Genomic DNA, 18509 nt, shown 5'->3' on the forward strand with positions numbered 1-18509 from the left:
CTCGCTGCCGTCTTCGTCCATAGCCTACTGCAACACACCTACGAGCTGTGACACGCTTGATCGAGCTGAGCTATAGCTCCAGGCCAAAATTTACAATAGATCTGTGGCTGTGGCCATTCTTCTAATGTGATGCTTGATGGCCTAGTCAGTCTCCAAGTTTACACCACATCAAAGATTTCTAGTTTATCATATTTACCATGTTAAATAAGGAATTTAGAATAGCAAAGGCCATTGCATACTTGGTGGTTTACAAGGTGACATCAAGGTTCTTAAATAACATAACCACAGAAGCAGTCAAGTGGTGGTTGATTCATATCAAAAACTGCACAAGTCCAACCTTGTGTCCATGCGCTAATCCATACAGGGTTTGAATGCCATTTGGTTAAGCCATTTGGTTATTTTGCATTAAAACAGTTGTAATTTCTACTTCAAAAATGTGAAAAAGTGATGCAAACCTAACTAGTCCTCAGATGTGAATTTCTTACTAGACAAAATCAAAATCAAAAGTCAAATGGCAACACCAAAGAAAGCTCATTGGTTGTAGCGACAGATTTGCTAGGAAACCAGAACAGATGGAAAAGTGCTAAAAGGATGTATTTCAAGGCTGCATTTAACACGTAAAATGAGAGACAAAGAGAGACCGTTATATCTCATGAGCAGCAGAAACACTAAATAATTTATTCCAAGACAGTATTGCTTGGCTGAAGTGTACAAACATAGTTAAGAAAAGCATCAACCGATCTACTCCTCACATATACACAATTTTTAACAGAATGAGCCAGATAACAATTTAAACATGATTCAACTTGTATGGAATATCATTCTAAGCAGCAAAACTATAAGACAGCAAAATTTTAACTTAGAAGTAAGTGCCCAAAACCAAGAATAAGTTTATACTAGAAGCAAGTGCAACATAGTTATCTTTTTAACAGCATGCTGCTAAAAATAAATAACCATGAAGAAACATAACAGCATATGAAATGAAAGCAAACATGAGCTGCTGTTGGAGCAACTGCTCTTGGGTGAAAGTTGTTCCTATTGCAATCCTCACCTGGATGCTGCACCGGTGGCAACTCACCTTCTAGGTTGGCTATGTTTGACATCCAATTTGCTGTAAGTGCCCCCATATCAGACAATATCCTGCAATTTGGAAACTTTCATTCAAACAAAAAACCCATGATATCACCCAACTCACTGAACCAAAGCAACACAAACTACTCAATCTTGTTCATCATAAGAGTACCCTTACACCGGTGCCAACGCAGCTTCTGGGCTGACGGTGCTTGACATCCAATCTGCTAAAGGTGTTTGCATATCAGACAATATCCTGCCATTTGAAAAAAAATCATTCAAACAATAAGCCCAGGATATCACCAAACTCATTGAATCAAAGGAACACAAACTAGTCAATCAAAGTTGAAACCCTTAGAGAGAGGGAGAGAGCATAAAAAGCGAGGAGGATCACCAACAGGGAGAGAACAAACCCTACACACGACACAAATAAAAGTAGTAACAGTTATCATGAAAACTAGACCAGGCTACCAGCAAAATCAAAATAGGAGAAAACAAAGTTAAAAATGAACACCAACATATCCGAACCAGGCCCAAGAACAGGCATCCGTGATGAACTCAATCCCAACAACAGAAATCAGCAAAAGCACGAATAATCAGAAAAGTGCTAAAAATCACCAAAGTATGCTACCCAACAACAGAATTCGCACAAGAAAGGAAACAAACACCGAATCGAAGATAATAAAATGCAGTCGACTGCACTTATGAGAACACCCAAAAAGGAATACATGAAAACCCGACAAAACTTCTATTCTGCCACTACGCATAGAAGTTGCCGGGAGGAAGAGAAGGGGAACAGACATAGTGAGGAGCCCTAATGTTGGTAAACAGCACAAGGAAAAACCTCATAAATTTCAACCCCCCCCCCCCAACCCACCTTCTTTATTTTTCCCATCGGCAACCATCGTAAACAGTGATCGGCCGATGGGCGATGGCTGCCGGTGGAACAGAAAAGGGAGCGCGAGACGGTGATAGGCTATTCGCTGTTCGGCTACCATCTACCCACAACAGAGAGAGAGAGAGAGAGAGATATACCTGAGTAACCTGACGCCTGAGGCCGACCGGACACTGCAGTCACTGGAGCTTCCGAGGTATGGACGCCGGACGGGAGGTCGACCGTCGGAGAGTTGGAGGAAGCGGCGGCCGGCCAGGGAGAGCGGTAGTCGGGAGGGAAGAACTCGACGAAGGTCGGAGACGAGGCAAGGCAAGGCGACGGAGGATTTGATGACCACCGAGGAGAAGAGTGAAGAAAGAATTCCCGCCGCCGCCCGATCGTTCGACACATTTGGAAAGCTGTTTAATATTTAAAAAAGGAGTTCTGCGAATCGTTTCTTGCAACAACTCGAACCGAGTTCAGTGAAGTCCAACTCCATTCCGCTTATATAAACCACTCGGGTCATCAACTCGTCCATGATTAAGAAGAAGACTCGACTTGACCTCGAGCCAAGTTTTAATGAGTTTAACTTTTAGTTCCATGAAAATTATTGGGCGGCTTTAGCTCGCACATAGCCAAATGCAATACATTGTGTTGTGTGTGTGAGTGGCGTGGGACTTCTACGGCCATACCTTGACTATAGAAATTCATATATATATATATATATATATATATATATATAAACTGAGAGGCAAAGCAGCTATGAAGTGAAAAGATAGATGAATGTTTTATTGGCATAAACTGTTAAATAATTTACTTCTTAATGCATCTAGATGATTATGATAGCCCCTTGAATAAGAAGAGCATAACTTTTTAAAAACATTTGCTTTTAAAGGATAACTAAGCCATAAGAAGGACATGGTTTTTGTTGTAATACTGAAATAATGAATATTATGGGGCGTTTGACTGCCTTGAATTTTGATTCTAAAGTTAGAATTTTTGAAATAAAATTCCACCTCAACTGGAATTGAAATGAAAATTTCAGTTCTAGTTTCTCTTTGTGTTTGATGGTTTGAAATTTTGGTTCTAAAACTGAAATGATGTGCTTGGAAACTAAAATTTAGAATGGACAACTTAAAAGCATCTTGATATGTGCCTTAAATGAAGACGAAAATATTCTAAATTTCCAAATCATAATTCAACCCCTAGTGTGTAATCACAATTCTGAAATTTTGTTTCAAGAATAAACCTATAATTTCATAATCAAATTTTTTTTTTGTTTCATAATGCAATTTTCATTTCATCAAAACTGAGAATTTTAATTCTAAGATACTACAATTCCAATCTCATCTTTATTGTTTAGTTTCAATCGTATTGACATGTTCGCATGGATGCTTTCTTATTATTATTTGGGATTCAACAATTCTTGTGTTTTTCCCAATGATATATATATATATATATATATATTTATTTATTTATTTATTTATTTATTTATTTATTTTCTGATGTGGTGCGTTTAAGATTCTAAACCGGCAGGTTTAAAGACCATTACGTTTTCACCGGTGCCTGCATCAAAGTAACGTGGGGGCATTTATTGTATCGCAAGTGTCTCGTGTTAACGTTTAGTAAAATCGGATTCAATTGAGAACAAGGAAAAGTCATATTTGAATCTAAATTTGAAATCTGATTTTACAATTCAAATCCAATTTTTATATTTATATCTAAATCCGAATCTAAAATTTGAACCAAATTTTGTAAATTTTCAAAATGCAAGAGCATTAGATGGACATTTGTTTAAAAATAAATCTGATCTGAATTTGTATCTAAATCCGATCAGATCTTTATATGCATATCTGAATTCATTCAGATGTCATTTCTTAAATCCAAACAAAACATGATCCGATTTCTTAGGATATTAAATTTTTCTCCATATCCGATTTTTTTGTTGGATCGGTCGAGCCAAATATCCGGTCTAAAATGAAATACATTGGCATCTCCAACTTTAATGCTAGTCAAGGTTGTGGACTTTTTTTGTGTAGTTTGTCATAAGGTGGCAACCTACTCATAATAAAGGCCCATTCTTTTTGCTGTTTTTAATAGGAGAAACTAGGGCAGTTAGACTAAGTTGCACTGTCATTTGCTCTTTAACTGGAAAGGCTTATGCATGTTTTCGCCTTGGGCGGTGAGTGAGTACTTTCAAAATAGTAGTAGAGCTACATATAAATTGGTGCGGGCAACTAGCTATATATAGGCTGGCGTGGGCAGTTGCCTCATATTTCTCGTCGACACACGGCTAGACCAACCAACTATTATTTTGCATTTCAATTCTTTGTAAGACTACACCTAGGGAAAAACAGTGGTGCTGACTCTACTTGTAGAGGTAGGAGAAAGGTTTTTTAGGGGTCATTTGGGAATATTAATAATATGTTATTGTTTCATCTATCAGACCTAAAATGTGGGGTTAGATTTACGAAACATTTTTTAAAGTATCAAATAAATCAAACTAATTTTTGGGTTAGATGATAAGGTAGTTTACTATTTCCAAACAGCCCCTAAGGACCTGTTTGATAATAATAAACAATATTATTATTTTGAATCTGTCTCAATTTTTAGAATGAGACAGTGACAACATGTTACTTTTACCAAACAGCGGCTAAAGCAACCATATGTGAACTCCCTCTTGTCATGCTTTGTCAAAGCTGTCTACATGTTGTTACCTTCCTAAAATACCCAACTCTCTCCTTTTCTTATCCCGTGCATATATGTTGCATTCATCACTAGGGACATGCCCTTGTCATGTTGTATGTCCATCACGGTCAGGGGCAGAGCCAAAGGGGGTCCGGCAGGGCCTTGGCTCCCACTAAAAAAAAAAATTTATATGTAATGTTTAAAATAATACATTTATCCTATATAAAAATTTTAAAAAATTATATTTTGGCCCATGTTAAAATTTTGAAACTATAATTTGGCTCCATTGAAGAAAAACTCCTGAGTAGAACTATGGACTTGGGTTCAAATATAACAGACTGTGTTTGAGTCGATCCGACCAAGCAGCCGTGCCACCTGATGATCAGCGTGCCCTGTAAGTCGTTTGATGGGTCGATACATGCTGATATTTATCGTCAACACGTGGTTAGACCAACCAACCATTCTTTTACATTTCAACTCTTTGTAAGACTACAACTAGGGAAAAAGAGTGGTACTGACTCTACTTGTTGAGAAAGGTTTTTATGGGGTTGTTTGGGAATATTAATAATATGTTACTGTTTCATCCGTAGACCTAAAAAGTGTGGTTAGATATACGAAATATTTTTTAAAGTGTCAAATGAATCAAACGAATTTTTGAGATAAGGCCGTTTACTATTTCCAAACGGCCTATAAAGGCCTCTTTCGCAACAATAACACAATATTATTGTCTCATAAATCTGTCTCAGTTTTTGGAGCACATTCATCAAATCAAACAGAACAACATGTTACTTTTACCAAACAGCCTCTAAAGCAATCATATGTGAACTCCCTCCTGTCATGCTTTGTCATGCTTGGCCGAAGCAGCCTGCATGTTGCTAGCTCCCTAAAATATCCCAACTCTCTCATTCTTTTGTACAGTGCATATCTGTTGCATGCATGCATAACGTGCGACATGCCCTTGAAAACATGAGAAGTTGTACGTCCATCGAAGTTAGGGGCGGAGCCGAGGGGGTCCGGCAGGGGTTTTGGCCACCACTAAAAAAAATTATAAGTAATTTTTAAAATAATACATTTATTCTATATAATAATTTTGAAAATTTAATATTTTAGCCCATGTTAAAATTTTGAAACTATAATTCTAGCCCACTCAAGAAAAAATCCTACTCCGCCCCTAAGGCCTTTGATCTATTAACATCTTCATTTGTTTTGTTTGAGTTTCTAGAAGATGCCCAAAGGACAGAGGTGGTTAGCTTGTGTTTTGTAGTTAAAAAATAAAAATAAAAAACGATGCATTATCCTTGATCGCAATTTAACATATATATAATATATGAGTTTTTGTATTTTCGGTCCGTTTAATTAATACCTACGTGATCCAATTTCCAAGATTCAAAGCTTACTAATTCAAATAAAATATCACTTTGATGATGTTTTATAAGTTAAAAGGTTTGAATATTTGAATTTTGAAGTGTAAGGAAATCCTTACTCTCCCTTCAGCAAAATTTCGCTTACAAATTGCAAAACTTTTTCTTATGTTGAATTTTTAGATTTTTGGTCTATCGACTCGTGAGAAATACTGTATACGTTCTCTATACTAAACTTACTAAAACATCCGTGCCTTCTTATCTATTGACAAAATCATCCCTCACAACTGCACGACTCGCTTTTCCGGTCAATTTAGTGGTCGTGTTTGCCTAAAATGATGAGCTGTTCCACTGTTTTTACCACAAACGGACGTCCCTTTCGTTTTGGTCTCCTTTTTCCATAGAGAGGGGTATTTTAGTCATTTTGTACTTAAAAATTTTCTTGATTTTTTCTTGCTCGAGGAAAAATGGAGGAATTAAAAAGTTGTGAAAAGAGAGGGAAGGTAACAAATTAAAAATTGACCAATAAAGCGGAACTCTTAAGAAAAATACGTCATTTGTGACATGAGCACGTTTGGAAGCGCATGTACCGAGGACATGATATTGCCTCACAATTTTTTTTTGCATGAGAGTTGTATGTCATGGGAGAACGGAAGATCTGCATAAAAGTGGAAAGATCATTCAGATTGTTTGTTAAAGAAAGAGAGATCAAAGATCATTCAGATTGCCTGTTGCAGAGAGTGAGATCAGAGGCTAGTTTGATGCATGAGAGTTTTGCTTCCTGTAAATCATTTTTTTGTGTGTTCATATCATTTTGTTGAAACTATTGGCAGATTTAGATTTACTAATCTATTAATGGGTTAATAGATATTGTCCCACTCAGATGAATCTGATAAAAAAAAATTTAAAAAAAATAAAAAATTGACTTCGTTAGGATTTCGATTCACCATGCAGTTGGACGACAAAACCTGAATTCGATCTGGTATCCAACTGTTAACTGCGGGAGTTCTACTCAAATTCACTCAGCTCGAGCCTAACTTAAAAACTGGAGCTTATAAACGAATCGAGTTCGAACTAAAACTCAGTCTACCGAACCGAGCTTGAACTGACCTTGTACAGCTCAACTCGAGATTGAGCCACGCAATATATGAGTCGCGTCAAGTATAGTTAGTCGAGCTCGACTCGCCTAATGTACAACCCTTCTCCAAAAATCACAGCAAAAATTCAGACATTAAGCACCATCGTTCCTTTCATCATCTTCTCCATATCTTCTCGGAATGTCGCCAATTTCCAACATACTGAGTTCAGAAGAACTTTTAGGGTGTGGTTTCAACGGCCACTTTTGTGGAGTTGTTCTTCTGCCTTCCAAACTAGTGTTGTACAATGAGTCGAGCTTAACTGCACAAGTTTTACTCAAACTCACTCAGCTCAAGCTTAATTGAAAAATTGGAGCTTATAAACAAGTCGAGTTAGAGTTACGTGAATAGAGATCAAGCTTAAACGAGCTGAGTTTGAACCAAGACTTGGTCTGTCAAATCGAGCTCGAACTGACCTCATACAGCTCAACTTGAAGTTGAGCCAAGCAATATATGAGTCGAGTGAGTCAAGTAGAGTTAATCGAGCTCAACTTGCCTAATGTATAGCTTTACTCCAAAATATTGTCATAAAAAATGTGTACGGGTAATATACGGTAAGAAATTTCTCGAGTATAATACGACAAAGTTGTATATCTCGAGAATATCTTAACGAATTTTAAAAAAAATTAAAACATTTAATAAATTTTGAAAAAATATATAAAAAATAAAAATTAATAAAAAAACAAAAAAAGGGTATAATATGTATAATACGAGTATTATACATGTTTTTTGTTTTTTGGCATTTTTTTTAAAACGTGTTTTTTTCACGTCTTATACTGTTGACTTATTTTTCACGGTTTATACGCGTTTTTTTCTAATAAAATGCATTTTTTGTGACAAAATTGTTGGAAAAAAAGAAAAAGAACAAATTAGAGCGCTAGACCCTGAATTGTTTGAATGATTCCACCATTTTTCTCGTAAATGCAAATGGTTAGCGACAAAAATCAACGCTATAAAATATCAAAGAATGTTTGAAAAGAAAAATTAAACCTGCGCACAAACATAATGGAAGAGGGAATATTACTTGTAGTGTTTGGAACGGTGACAACAAGGATTATTCTCCATGGACGCTTCTGGGATATGCATGTAGACGTCCTTTTCCACCTTCCAAGTCAGCGATCGATGGAGCTTAACGATCCGAGAATCGCCTCCTTTCCAAAGTTTAAAGCGAAAAAACCAGTAAGAAAAGAAAAAGTTGGGATTGTTTGGAGAATAAGTGTCGGAAGGTGAGCGATATATTTTAACAAAAAGAAAAATCCCAAGCATCTTATCTGAAAGGGGAGATTCGAACTTGCCTTGCGTTGTTATTTTTTTCCCCCCAAAAGAAGAAAGGGAAACAAATGAAATGAAAAAAAAAAGAAGTCGATGGCGTTTTCCATGGAGCCATTGCTGAACTTTTCTATTCTCAGGGAACCAAAGTGAATTTGGAAGGGCATCTTCTTCTTTTTCATCTTTTCTGCTTGTTTTTCTTGCGCTTCGCTAAATTGGTAGGGTTTCAGATGCACAGCATGGACCTAACGTGATCTTCATCTTTATTGCCTCTTTCCCTTTCTTTGATTGGGACCTGTTTTTTAATCATAATTCCAAAAGCCGCCTCACTTTTCTATGACAATTCTAAGTGTTTAGCTGGGGGTCATACTTTTCCTTTCTTCCGTAGAAATTCATAGAAGACTGCGTTAGTGTTAGTGTTCATAGTTGATATTATTAGCTTGGCTCAATTGGTCAGGTACTTATCAAAATAGAGCAAAAACTATTTCTGTGTTATGGTGTAAGCCATAAGTTGGCAAACTCGGGAATCGGACTCAGATTGGTAGATGACCAGGTCAGTTGAGTTGATATAGTGTATTTTTACTGTAATCGTGTAGTGTAAATTTACTATCTCCCCACCCAGCATAGAGCAACATGATTTTGGTTATGATCTGTCAATAATTCTAACAATACAGAAGGTTAATTATGAATCTAAGAACACTTAGCTTGTATTTATCTTTCTTTCTCTCTCCATGGGTCTTGGGTGTTTAGAAATTGATGGTAAGAATATATTTACAAATTGTTGGGCTAGCATTCTTTTCATATCCTTAATAAAAGCTTTCATGAAAAAAAAAAGATAAAAAATGGTTAAAAATCAAAGGATCAGGATTACAATGCCGTAAATATAGAAAAGTGTGTGCCCACATGTAGTTTAAACCCGAAGAGTATTTTGGTCATTTTGCAAGAGCATTTTTTACTAAGGGTGGGCATCGGGCCGGGCCGGGCCCGATAAAGGCTGGCCCGATCCGGCCGGGCAGCCCGGCCTGATAGCCCGGGTCTCGGCCTGGGCTCGGCCCGTTTAAAAATAAAAAATAAAAATTTTTAATCATAAAATAATTTTTAAATATAAAATATATTTATTAATAATAATATATATTATTAAAACAAAAAAATTAAAAATATATTTTTTTTTTAAACTTAAATGGGCCGGGCCAACCCGAGCCGGCCTATCGGGCCCAGAAAATCCTGGCCCAAGCTCGGGCCCAACCGGGCCGGCCCGACGCCCACCCTTATTTTTGACCCATACTATTGTTGTCCTTATAGAGGAAATCTTACATTTAGTCAGCATGGCATTTTGGTCATTTTTCAGTCTATAGCACATGGTCCCTTGTTATGGACATAACATATGCCCTGCTCTAAAAATAGAGGCAGGGTATGAAGATTTGCAAAAGAGTTAGTGGTTTTTGAAGGATATCAACTAAAGGCCAGGTTGTGATCGGAAAACCACAACATTTTTTCCCTTTTACAAGACCAGCTAGGGGACAACACCCCCTAATTTGCACATTATTTTTAGCATCCTCCACTGGGGAAGAAGGAACAACGGAATGTACCAACCAATAAAGCAACACTTGCTTCATGGACAATACGACAATATACTGAGCTAGGTATATTGAGTGAACCTGCCTACTTCAACGTTGATCCAACGATTATCTCCCTCTCCCCCCTTTTAGCAAGTGATGGGTAGCACAATCCGTCAGGTTGGGTGACATGTTATAGCCAAGTCGTCAGTTCAATTTCTGGAGGGTGTTATTATGATGGAATTGAGGAATAGTATTGATCTTGAGATTATGAGTGTCATTATGGGGAGAAGTAGACCGGTTTTTATACCCTCATCTTGTCCCCTCTCCTTTCTCTTTCCCATTCTCTTTCGTTCTCGTTTTCTCTCCCTCTTTATATATATATATATATATATATATATATATATATATATATATATATATATATATCCAATAGGTACGAGGCAACATAGAACTCCCCGACATATATATAGTTCAATGTTGCCATTACTATAGAAAAAAATCATTAAATTGACATTAACCTTGAAGCTTCCATTTATGCTGTGGTGATGATGGTTTATGATAGTACTAGTGATGATTTGTGTGTGTGTGTATATATATATATATATAGCGAGCTAGAGAGAGAGAACCGATAAAATGTGAATGCATAACAAAATTTGGGAACAAGAAGTCCCCTAGATAAAAGAACAAACCGCAAAAACAAAACAAAAGAATGAAAGATATAAGACAGTAGCATAATAAAACAAAATAAGGAGGATGAGGTGAGAGTGAATAGACGAAATGACAGAGTCACTCAGCAGCAAACAAAAGATGATGTTATAGCCGAATAGCAAAGTGGACATCCCCCTACACAAGGAGTGCCATAGAATTCGGCGATGAGGAGAGAGAAAGATCTAAAGGCTGAATATTATTGACAGCAGTGATAAAACCACTTGCGTGTGCGGCCTGCCCATATGAGGTTCTTCTCTTTTAGCTTCATCTTGCGTGAAGAGTAACAAAGGAAAGAAAAGTATGCGTGTCTTATGATATATAGTCTCATATATTCCCTCCCCACTTAGAGTTGCAAACAAATGCATTGTGGTCAGACCGAAATCGAATCTGGTACATTAGAAATTGACAAAATCCTCAAACGATGTGAACCAGTACTTCGAACCCTAGCTAGTCCCCACTATATATTCTATTAAACTAGAAAGTAGAACTTCTAAGCAAATGCTGTGAATGAAATAGAGAGGTGAATATAATTTACCAACAAAGTAAACTACTTAGATAAAAGGAGGCGACTAACGCAGTGATGCACCTGTAAATATGACTGTTTGATATTCCAGTTACTCCATATTAGTTTATCTCGTGACCCTTTTTTTTTCACTTTTTTTATCTCTACAGTCAGCGGCTCAACGTAAAGAAAGAAAGTCAAAATTACCATGCAAAAAATAATATTATGGAAAAGATAAAAAGGACACAAATCACATCTTTCATTTTTGTTGTTAATCAGAATATGCAAATTTGATACAAACAGCACGCCTTTTTGGCGCAAGTATAAAGAGGCTCGCCAGGAAATTCCATGTACTTTGTTTTGATCAATATTATTTTCAAGCATTGTCAGCATCTTCTATAAAGATTTTAAGGAGCCCCAGAATGTACGTGGGATAATTGCATGAAGAATGAATATTTTTCTTGGCAACAATGAGACCGGACGGAAAGATGGACAAAGTTTTGTGCGAAAGGGATTTGTGATCTGACTAGTTTTCTAGAAGAATTTTAATTATGTGAACTTTTTATGTATACATCTTCAGCTTGTATTGGCCAATGGATCTAGCTAGCTAGTCTAAGACTCTAATGATCTATATTGATCAGTTAGGAGCTCTAATCTTGCTAGGAACTTAGGTGGATAGTCACTTTATGCAATTTTCTTTTTGGACTGTTCAATCAAAAGCTTATTGGAAAACTTCCTTTCAATTTCCCATTCCAGCTTTTTCAATATAATCTTAGTTTTGAATCACGGTGATAAATCCTAGCTTCTTGTATATTCCGATCCTCAGTGAGAAATCATACATGGTTTCGGAGAAGAAAATTAAAAGCATCTTGGACTTGCTTTACATTAGAAATTTACAGTAGGGTAGTTTATTAGACAGAGATTCACCAGAAAGGCTTAAAAGCTCACAACCAACATCAATCTTGGCAAATGAGTCCATTGACGAGCAAAGAGCTAATTGAAATGAACACTGTGTTGATTAATTTCTTTATTGGGATTTTGTGAGAATTTGACTGTCCATAGGCAGATGCGTTGGAATTACTGCAACATCTCTTGGTGAAAGGCACATGCATAAAAACGGTTAGTACCATGCTAAATATATTAAACCCCAGGCAATTGTAATTGACTATAAGCAAAAACCTTTATGGTAGGGTGAGTAAGAAGAATATTTAGTCTTACATTCCAATAAGATTGTTTTCTATGTCTTAGATAAAGCACTCAGTGACTTTTTTTTACAACACAAAAAGTTGGTGAAGCAAAAACTCTGTATGTGAGAGAGAGAGAGAGTGTGTGTGTGTGTGTGTGTGGAGGAGGGTGGTAGTGATTGGGACGATGGAAGGAAGGGCTGTCAACGTATGGTCCATGATTAAAGAGTTGCTGTGTTGTGCCTATTCTCAAAAGAAAAAGCAAAAGATGGAAAATTTGTTTAGGAGAAAAGAGAAGAGAGGAAGACACGATCCGTCCAAATAGTACTTGCAACTGGATCGAGTTTCGAAATGTACAAAAGCACACTTTTGGTCAGTTTCCCAAACATTTCCAAGAAGGGTCTTTTTTTAGATTGTCTTCCGATCCATCCGACTCAGACCCCATTTCCTACATTTCTTTCCATTGAATGAGCGAGCGAGAGATACCTTCTCCCTACTTCTATCTTCATGTGAACAGAAACATCTCTCTCTCTGGCCATATTCCTGTAACTAAAGTGAGAAAAAGAAATATTCTTTGGTAAAATCGGAGAGACAAAAGGGATATTCACAAGTGGAGAATATGTGGGAACGTGTCTGCAAGCGATTCCCATTCATGGTGGTGAATGCTGGTGGGCCTCCATGTGAAGCGGCGGGACACCTCTCTCTCTCTCTCTCTCTCTCTATAACTTCAAAATACCAAATTGCTCATAAACTTTAATGGAACTGTAGCTTGTGTTTTTTATGTCTACGCTGTTTTGAGATTTAAGATCTAATGACCGAAACTTTATATTATAAATTTCGTTGAAAGATCTAAGGGAACTGATCCGGACATCAATTTTTGATGTTTTAGAAGATAACTTAATCCATTACTGTTTGAAAATAATATGGAATTCTGAGTTGAAAAGAACATTGTGTTTAATTGCACTACAGTCTACCCTTTACAGTAATCTTTGATGTTCATCCACCTTCTTTCTTTCTCTGGATAACCAACGGTGGTGAAACGGGGAATCTTTGTGGTAGAGAGAGGGGGAAAAAAAGGTTGGCGTTGGAGGCTTGCAAATCAAGACTCCCCTTTTTTGAGGTTTTTAGTCCAACAATCAAATCCAATAATTGCAACAGCGAATTCGATGCACTCTTTCTTTGGCCACCAAAATTCTCCAAGATCACTAGAATCTTCCTACCTTCCTCACCACTGCATTAAAGTCACTAAGCACAAGCCTCAGATTCCCAACTTTAATTCCTCTGTCTCTCTCTCATATGATAATTTTTTTTCTGCTCTTGGTTAATGGGTTTAGATAAATTTTTTCAGAAAAGTTTAATAAATTTATGCCTCTGCATCCATTTGGACTAGGAATTATAAGATGTAACGTATGAAGACTATCCTTGTTCTTATGCCATGATCACCGAATGAAATGACCAGCCTGAATAATACTAGCTAGCTAGCTACGACTCTGACTAAGGAGAATGTTAGGTCATTTCATCAGGGAGTGATGTTATCTGCTTCGTTAGAAAAGTTGGTAGTTGCCGGGGAGAGAAGGCGCAGCAGAATCTCTCTCTCTATAAAGTCTCTGTATATCTTCAGCCTTGCCGCAGGGAATGCAAACTCCTGAATGTTGAATTCTCAGTAGTTGTTAACTTCAATGCCTTGATCTGATTGATTTTGTGTTGAAATGGTTGTTCCTCTATTCGAAGGAAAACAAAAGAGGACTTGGGTAGTTGTAATTCTTATGTAGACAAGTATTTGGAAACCAAACGAGGAAATAAAAAATCTCTTGTGTGAAAATTTGAAGAAATTTTGAATTTTCACGAGCCAAGAGGAAGTACTGCACATGGTTTTCCACTTGATTCTTCATCCTCCATGTTGTAAACTCTTTTTTTTTTTTTCAGCTTTGCTGTTTCAAAGAAATTACCATCCTTTGCTTTATCGCTTTCTTTTTCACAGCCTTACTTTATTCTTTGATCGCTCACTCCCTCTCTCTCCCCCTCTAAAAAGAGACTGATCCCCGATATCCCCTTCCTCGTCTTCTCATATTCCATTCATCCACAGCATCCCCGCCAGCTCCCTTAAACCTCTTATTCCACATTCACCACGATATCCCATTACATGAACTCATTGCCAAGGGAGAATTAGAAGAATTCAGAGAGATCAAGAGAAAGAGATGAATCCTTCAACTGAGTTCAGCATAGAGGGCAAGCCCTGCAGCTTCTCCTTCCTCCTCAAGTCGCTGGGTGAGGAGTTGGACAAGACCCACAAGCTCCAAGAGTTCATCAGCCGCCTGGAAGAGGAACGCCTCAAGATCGACGCCTTCAAACGTGAACTCCCGCTCTGCATGCAACTCCTCAACGATGGTACATACCAGTCCCTCCTTCGTCTACCCTTCTTTAATTTGAGCTTCTTAATTTCCTGTTGAACACCATCATCAGAATACGTAACGCACGTGTAAGTTGACCAGTACACTTCTGTTGAATCTCATCCGCAATTCTCTCCCTTCCCCTCTCTCTTTCCCTCTCTGAAGGGGTGTACTCCAAATTCAAATCAGAAACGAACGAAAGACAAGGCGTCAAAAATATCTTTTAAAGGAATATGATATGGTAACATGTTTGTAGATACTGATTTAGTAAGAAGCATACTTTTTGCTGTGAAAGATATTGATTTTTTAGGAACAAACTTTTATTGGTATTTTTTGAAATCTACATTTAAACTGAAAAACTTATTAAGTTAAATACATGCTTCCTAGAAGTCACTCTTTAAGATTGCCCCCTGGTTAAACTGCACAAAAGTCAGAAATTCTAGCTGGCTGGCGATCGAAAAGCTCTTTAATGTCCTCAATCTCGAGGCGAACCATGGCCATAGCCAATTAGAGGCTTACCTCTTCCTTATGAATAGCCATGTGTCCTGCAGATTGATGGGACCCCGCTCCCCCCGGAGACATGGCTGTTCAGGTCGTCGAACCAACCAGCTTTTCAGGCGACAAACAACGCATGGCCAATGTTCAGGAAGTCGGTCGCCTGTTATATTATACTTTTGGAAGCCATGAACATATAGAACATCCCACTATCAGAGTGTTCCACATAAAAGTTGTTTAATTCTTTCAAAAAGGTTTTGAAATCATTCTTATGTTTCCACCTTCGGTGATTGAGGTTTTGATCGTTCGTTATCGTTTGTTTGGCCTGAAGATGAACAGCTAAAGTTTGAGATTTTTTTTTTTTTTGGTCTGGCCATGCAGCCATGGAAGCTTCCAGGCAGCAATTAGCAGCCGGCAGTCAGGCGAATCACAACCCCATGCCCGTTCTTGAGGAATTCATACCTCTTAAGCATCAGGAGACGTCAGAAAGAAGCCTCAACTGTACTGTTGATGCAACCACCGCAACGGCGGCCGGCACCGGAAGTTGGATGGCGACGACGCAGATATGGAGTCAATCCAATGATGGCAGCAAGAACCAAGGTCCTGCAGTTTCGATGGAGCCCGAGCATGGTCTGGTCGGAAGCTCTAAGCTGGCTTTGGACGTTAAACAGAGAGTCGGTGGCGCGTTTCTTCCTTTCTCCAAGGAAAGGAACGGTGCAACTCAGCAGGGTTTGAGATCCCAGCTGCCTGATCTGGAGCTTGCTCCCAGCGACAAGAACGGAGACGAGACCAAGCGGCCGGAGACGGTGGAGTTGGCAGTTCCAATCTCTAGAATCAAGGCTAATGATCAAAGCAGTGCAAGTCAAGGCAATTGCAACGGAGGCGGCGGTGTGGTGGGTGGAGCAACAGAAAAGATCAGCGGAAATGAGGTGCAAGCAGCAGGAGGGGGGCAGACTCACAGGAAACCCAGGAGATGTTGGTCGCCTGATCTACACCGGCGGTTTGTGAACGCTTTGCAGCAGTTAGGTGGTTCTCACGGTAATTACTACTTGAGGAGAGAGAGAGAGAGAGAGATGCATGAAAATCTAAATGATTCCATTTTTTAGATTATTGCCTAATACTTTCATTGCAAAGTTTGCTTATGAAAATCTGAATGCTTCTACATTTGAGATTCTTTCCTACCATTTCACAGCGAAGTCTGATTTGGTGTTACCTTTGATTTATGCAGCGGCGACACCCAAGCAGATACGTGAACTGATGAAAGTTGACGGATTAACCAATGACGAAGTTAAAAGCCACCTACAGGTCTCTCTCTCTCTCTCTCCCTGCCAGTTTATTTATAATTAGTCCCCAAGAAACTTTCGTGTTTCTGTATGTGACACCATACATTTAAAGCTGTTACATCCCAAACAAAGTTGCTGAACAGCAGAAAAAGCACAACATGGTAATCTTTTATATGTAGATGAAAAACTGGTCCCAAAACTTTCCTTGGACTCACTAACAGTGGCAGATATACAGTGGTTCTTTACTTTCCCCCTCGTTTGGGTATGAGAAGAGAAGTCGACCCCATCTTTAGTGTGACTACTTAGAGAACAATTTCATAAAAATTATCGATAACTGGTACCTTAACTTGATGCCGCGCGTCTGCTGTTTCTCTATGTATGTATACTTAAAGATACATTTCAAATAAAAAAGAAGAAAAGCGCTGTTTCTTCACGTACAGTTTCTAGCTGCGAATGCAATGACCCAGTTCAGGATTTGGAGCAGATCTCAACTTGCTCTCTTGGAGCGCTTGGTTTTGTACCCAGAAAGGCTATGAACCAGCAAAACTAATGACATGAGAGAACTTTTTGATGCACAAACTAAGAAAAAGAAATTGTATAATAAGATGGTATTGGTACCGCCATAACTCCAAAACTTTTTACATGTATAATAAGATATACTTGTCCAGAATTAATTTTGGTGGTTTCCCTCCACAAAACGCACTCTTCGTTACTGATTAGCCTAAAGTTTCCATGATTTGGTCTCCTTCAAGGAAGTTTCCATGGAACAAGCCATCTGAGATGCTTTAATTATTGTGTGGTGTACAGAAGTACAGGCTTCACACACGAAGGCCGAGCCCCACTCCACAGGCAGTGACAACCCCTGCAACTCAGCTGGTTGTTCTGGGTGGTATTTGGGTCCAGCCAGAGTACACAACAGCAGCCCACACCGCTGCAACCGGCATATACAGTGCCACCATAGCAGCGGCGGCAGCAGCACAATCAGCGCCGCCGACGACGCAGCCACTGCCACCAACTCACTACTGCCATCCCTCCCCTCTACCTCAGGACTTCTGTACTCAACTAAGCACTCCTCCACACCACCAGCTCCGCCACGTCTACTGCGACCAGCAGTTGACTGCTAACCACAATGGCAATGCTGGTGACAAGGACAAGAACGACAACAGTAACAGCGGTAGCGACGACAATAACAATAAGACTTCTTCGAATTCCCGGAGCTCGCCGCGGTCGAGCACTGCCGGCGAGCGATCCCAGAGCGTCGAGGAAGAAGGCAGGTCGGAGAGCGGGAGCTGGAGAGGGGAGAGCACCGAGAATGAGGGGGGCAGATCGATGGGAAGAGCTTTGTCTTTGAAGAGGAGGACCACGTTGAGGAGCGAAGAGGAGGAAGATGGTGAGGAAAGCACCGGAAGCGACATCACCCTTAAGTTCTAGGATTTTCTCGAAATATCATTGAGTTGCCTGATTACGTTTGAGGTGTTGCAGTTTTCCAGATGACCTTTTCCTTGGATTTTCTCTCTATTTTACTTCTCTTTTTTTCTGGGGATCTTGGTATAAGGAGGGCGACCACGTAGTGCATGTTTATCATATTGATGTTGTAATTAGTTGAGGACGGGGCGACGTCTTTGAATGTTCATTATCGACCAGGCAAAATCTCTCTCTATCTCTCTCGCTCTCTCTGTTGAACGAGTCTGTAGTTTTCACAATAAAAAGCAGAAAAGAAGAAGAAATTTTGCAAGGCTTAGAATATTATTCCAGTATCAACTACCCATCATCACGAACAAATACGTATGCTTTACTTGTTACGTCCTCCAAAGAGATGAATGCACATGTCCGCGACTTTTTGGAGGATTCGGGCATCTGTCAGAAAGAGGGATTTATTCTGCTCTCTAGAACTGGTAGCTAATTCGGGCCAGAGCCGGAAGGAACTATAACAATGTGCAATTTTTTTAGAACCACTTTATCTGGAACAAAGTTAAAAAGTATCTCCTA

The 18509-nt window shown here is 38.8% G+C and overlaps 1 protein-coding gene and 1 long non-coding RNA gene across 3 annotated transcripts; one reads left to right on the forward strand and one right to left on the reverse strand.

Annotated features, from left to right (window-relative positions):
* Positions 1-579: 579 nt before the first annotated feature.
* Positions 580-2391, reverse strand: LOC116246075 (uncharacterized). The gene is made up of 3 exons (XR_007574593.1): positions 2107-2391; positions 1250-1327; positions 580-1140 (listed from the first exon to the last, which is right to left on the reverse strand). It is a non-coding gene; the product is annotated as an uncharacterized LOC116246075 (long non-coding RNA).
* An 11927-nt stretch (positions 2392-14318) lies between these two features.
* LOC116250689 (myb family transcription factor EFM-like) lies at positions 14319-18011 on the forward strand. Of its 2 annotated transcripts, none has more exons than XM_031624515.2 (4): positions 14319-14740; positions 15619-16275; positions 16466-16542; positions 17328-18011. In XM_031624515.2, exons 1-4 carry the CDS (start codon positions 14551-14553, stop codon positions 17949-17951), a joined length of 1548 nt encoding a protein of 515 aa, XP_031480375.1. In that variant the 5' UTR covers positions 14319-14550; the 3' UTR covers positions 17952-18011. The 2 variants fall into 2 exon arrangements, with proteins under 2 accessions (XP_031480375.1, XP_031480383.1); XM_031624523.2 differs by lacking the exon at positions 14319-14740 and adding an exon at positions 15177-15491.
* The last annotated feature ends 498 nt before the right edge of the window (positions 18012-18509 follow it).

This window comes from Nymphaea colorata, chromosome 1, assembly GCF_008831285.2.
Source record: "Nymphaea colorata isolate Beijing-Zhang1983 chromosome 1, ASM883128v2, whole genome shotgun sequence".
In the NCBI taxonomy this organism is placed as follows: Eukaryota; Viridiplantae; Streptophyta; class Magnoliopsida; order Nymphaeales; family Nymphaeaceae; genus Nymphaea; species Nymphaea colorata.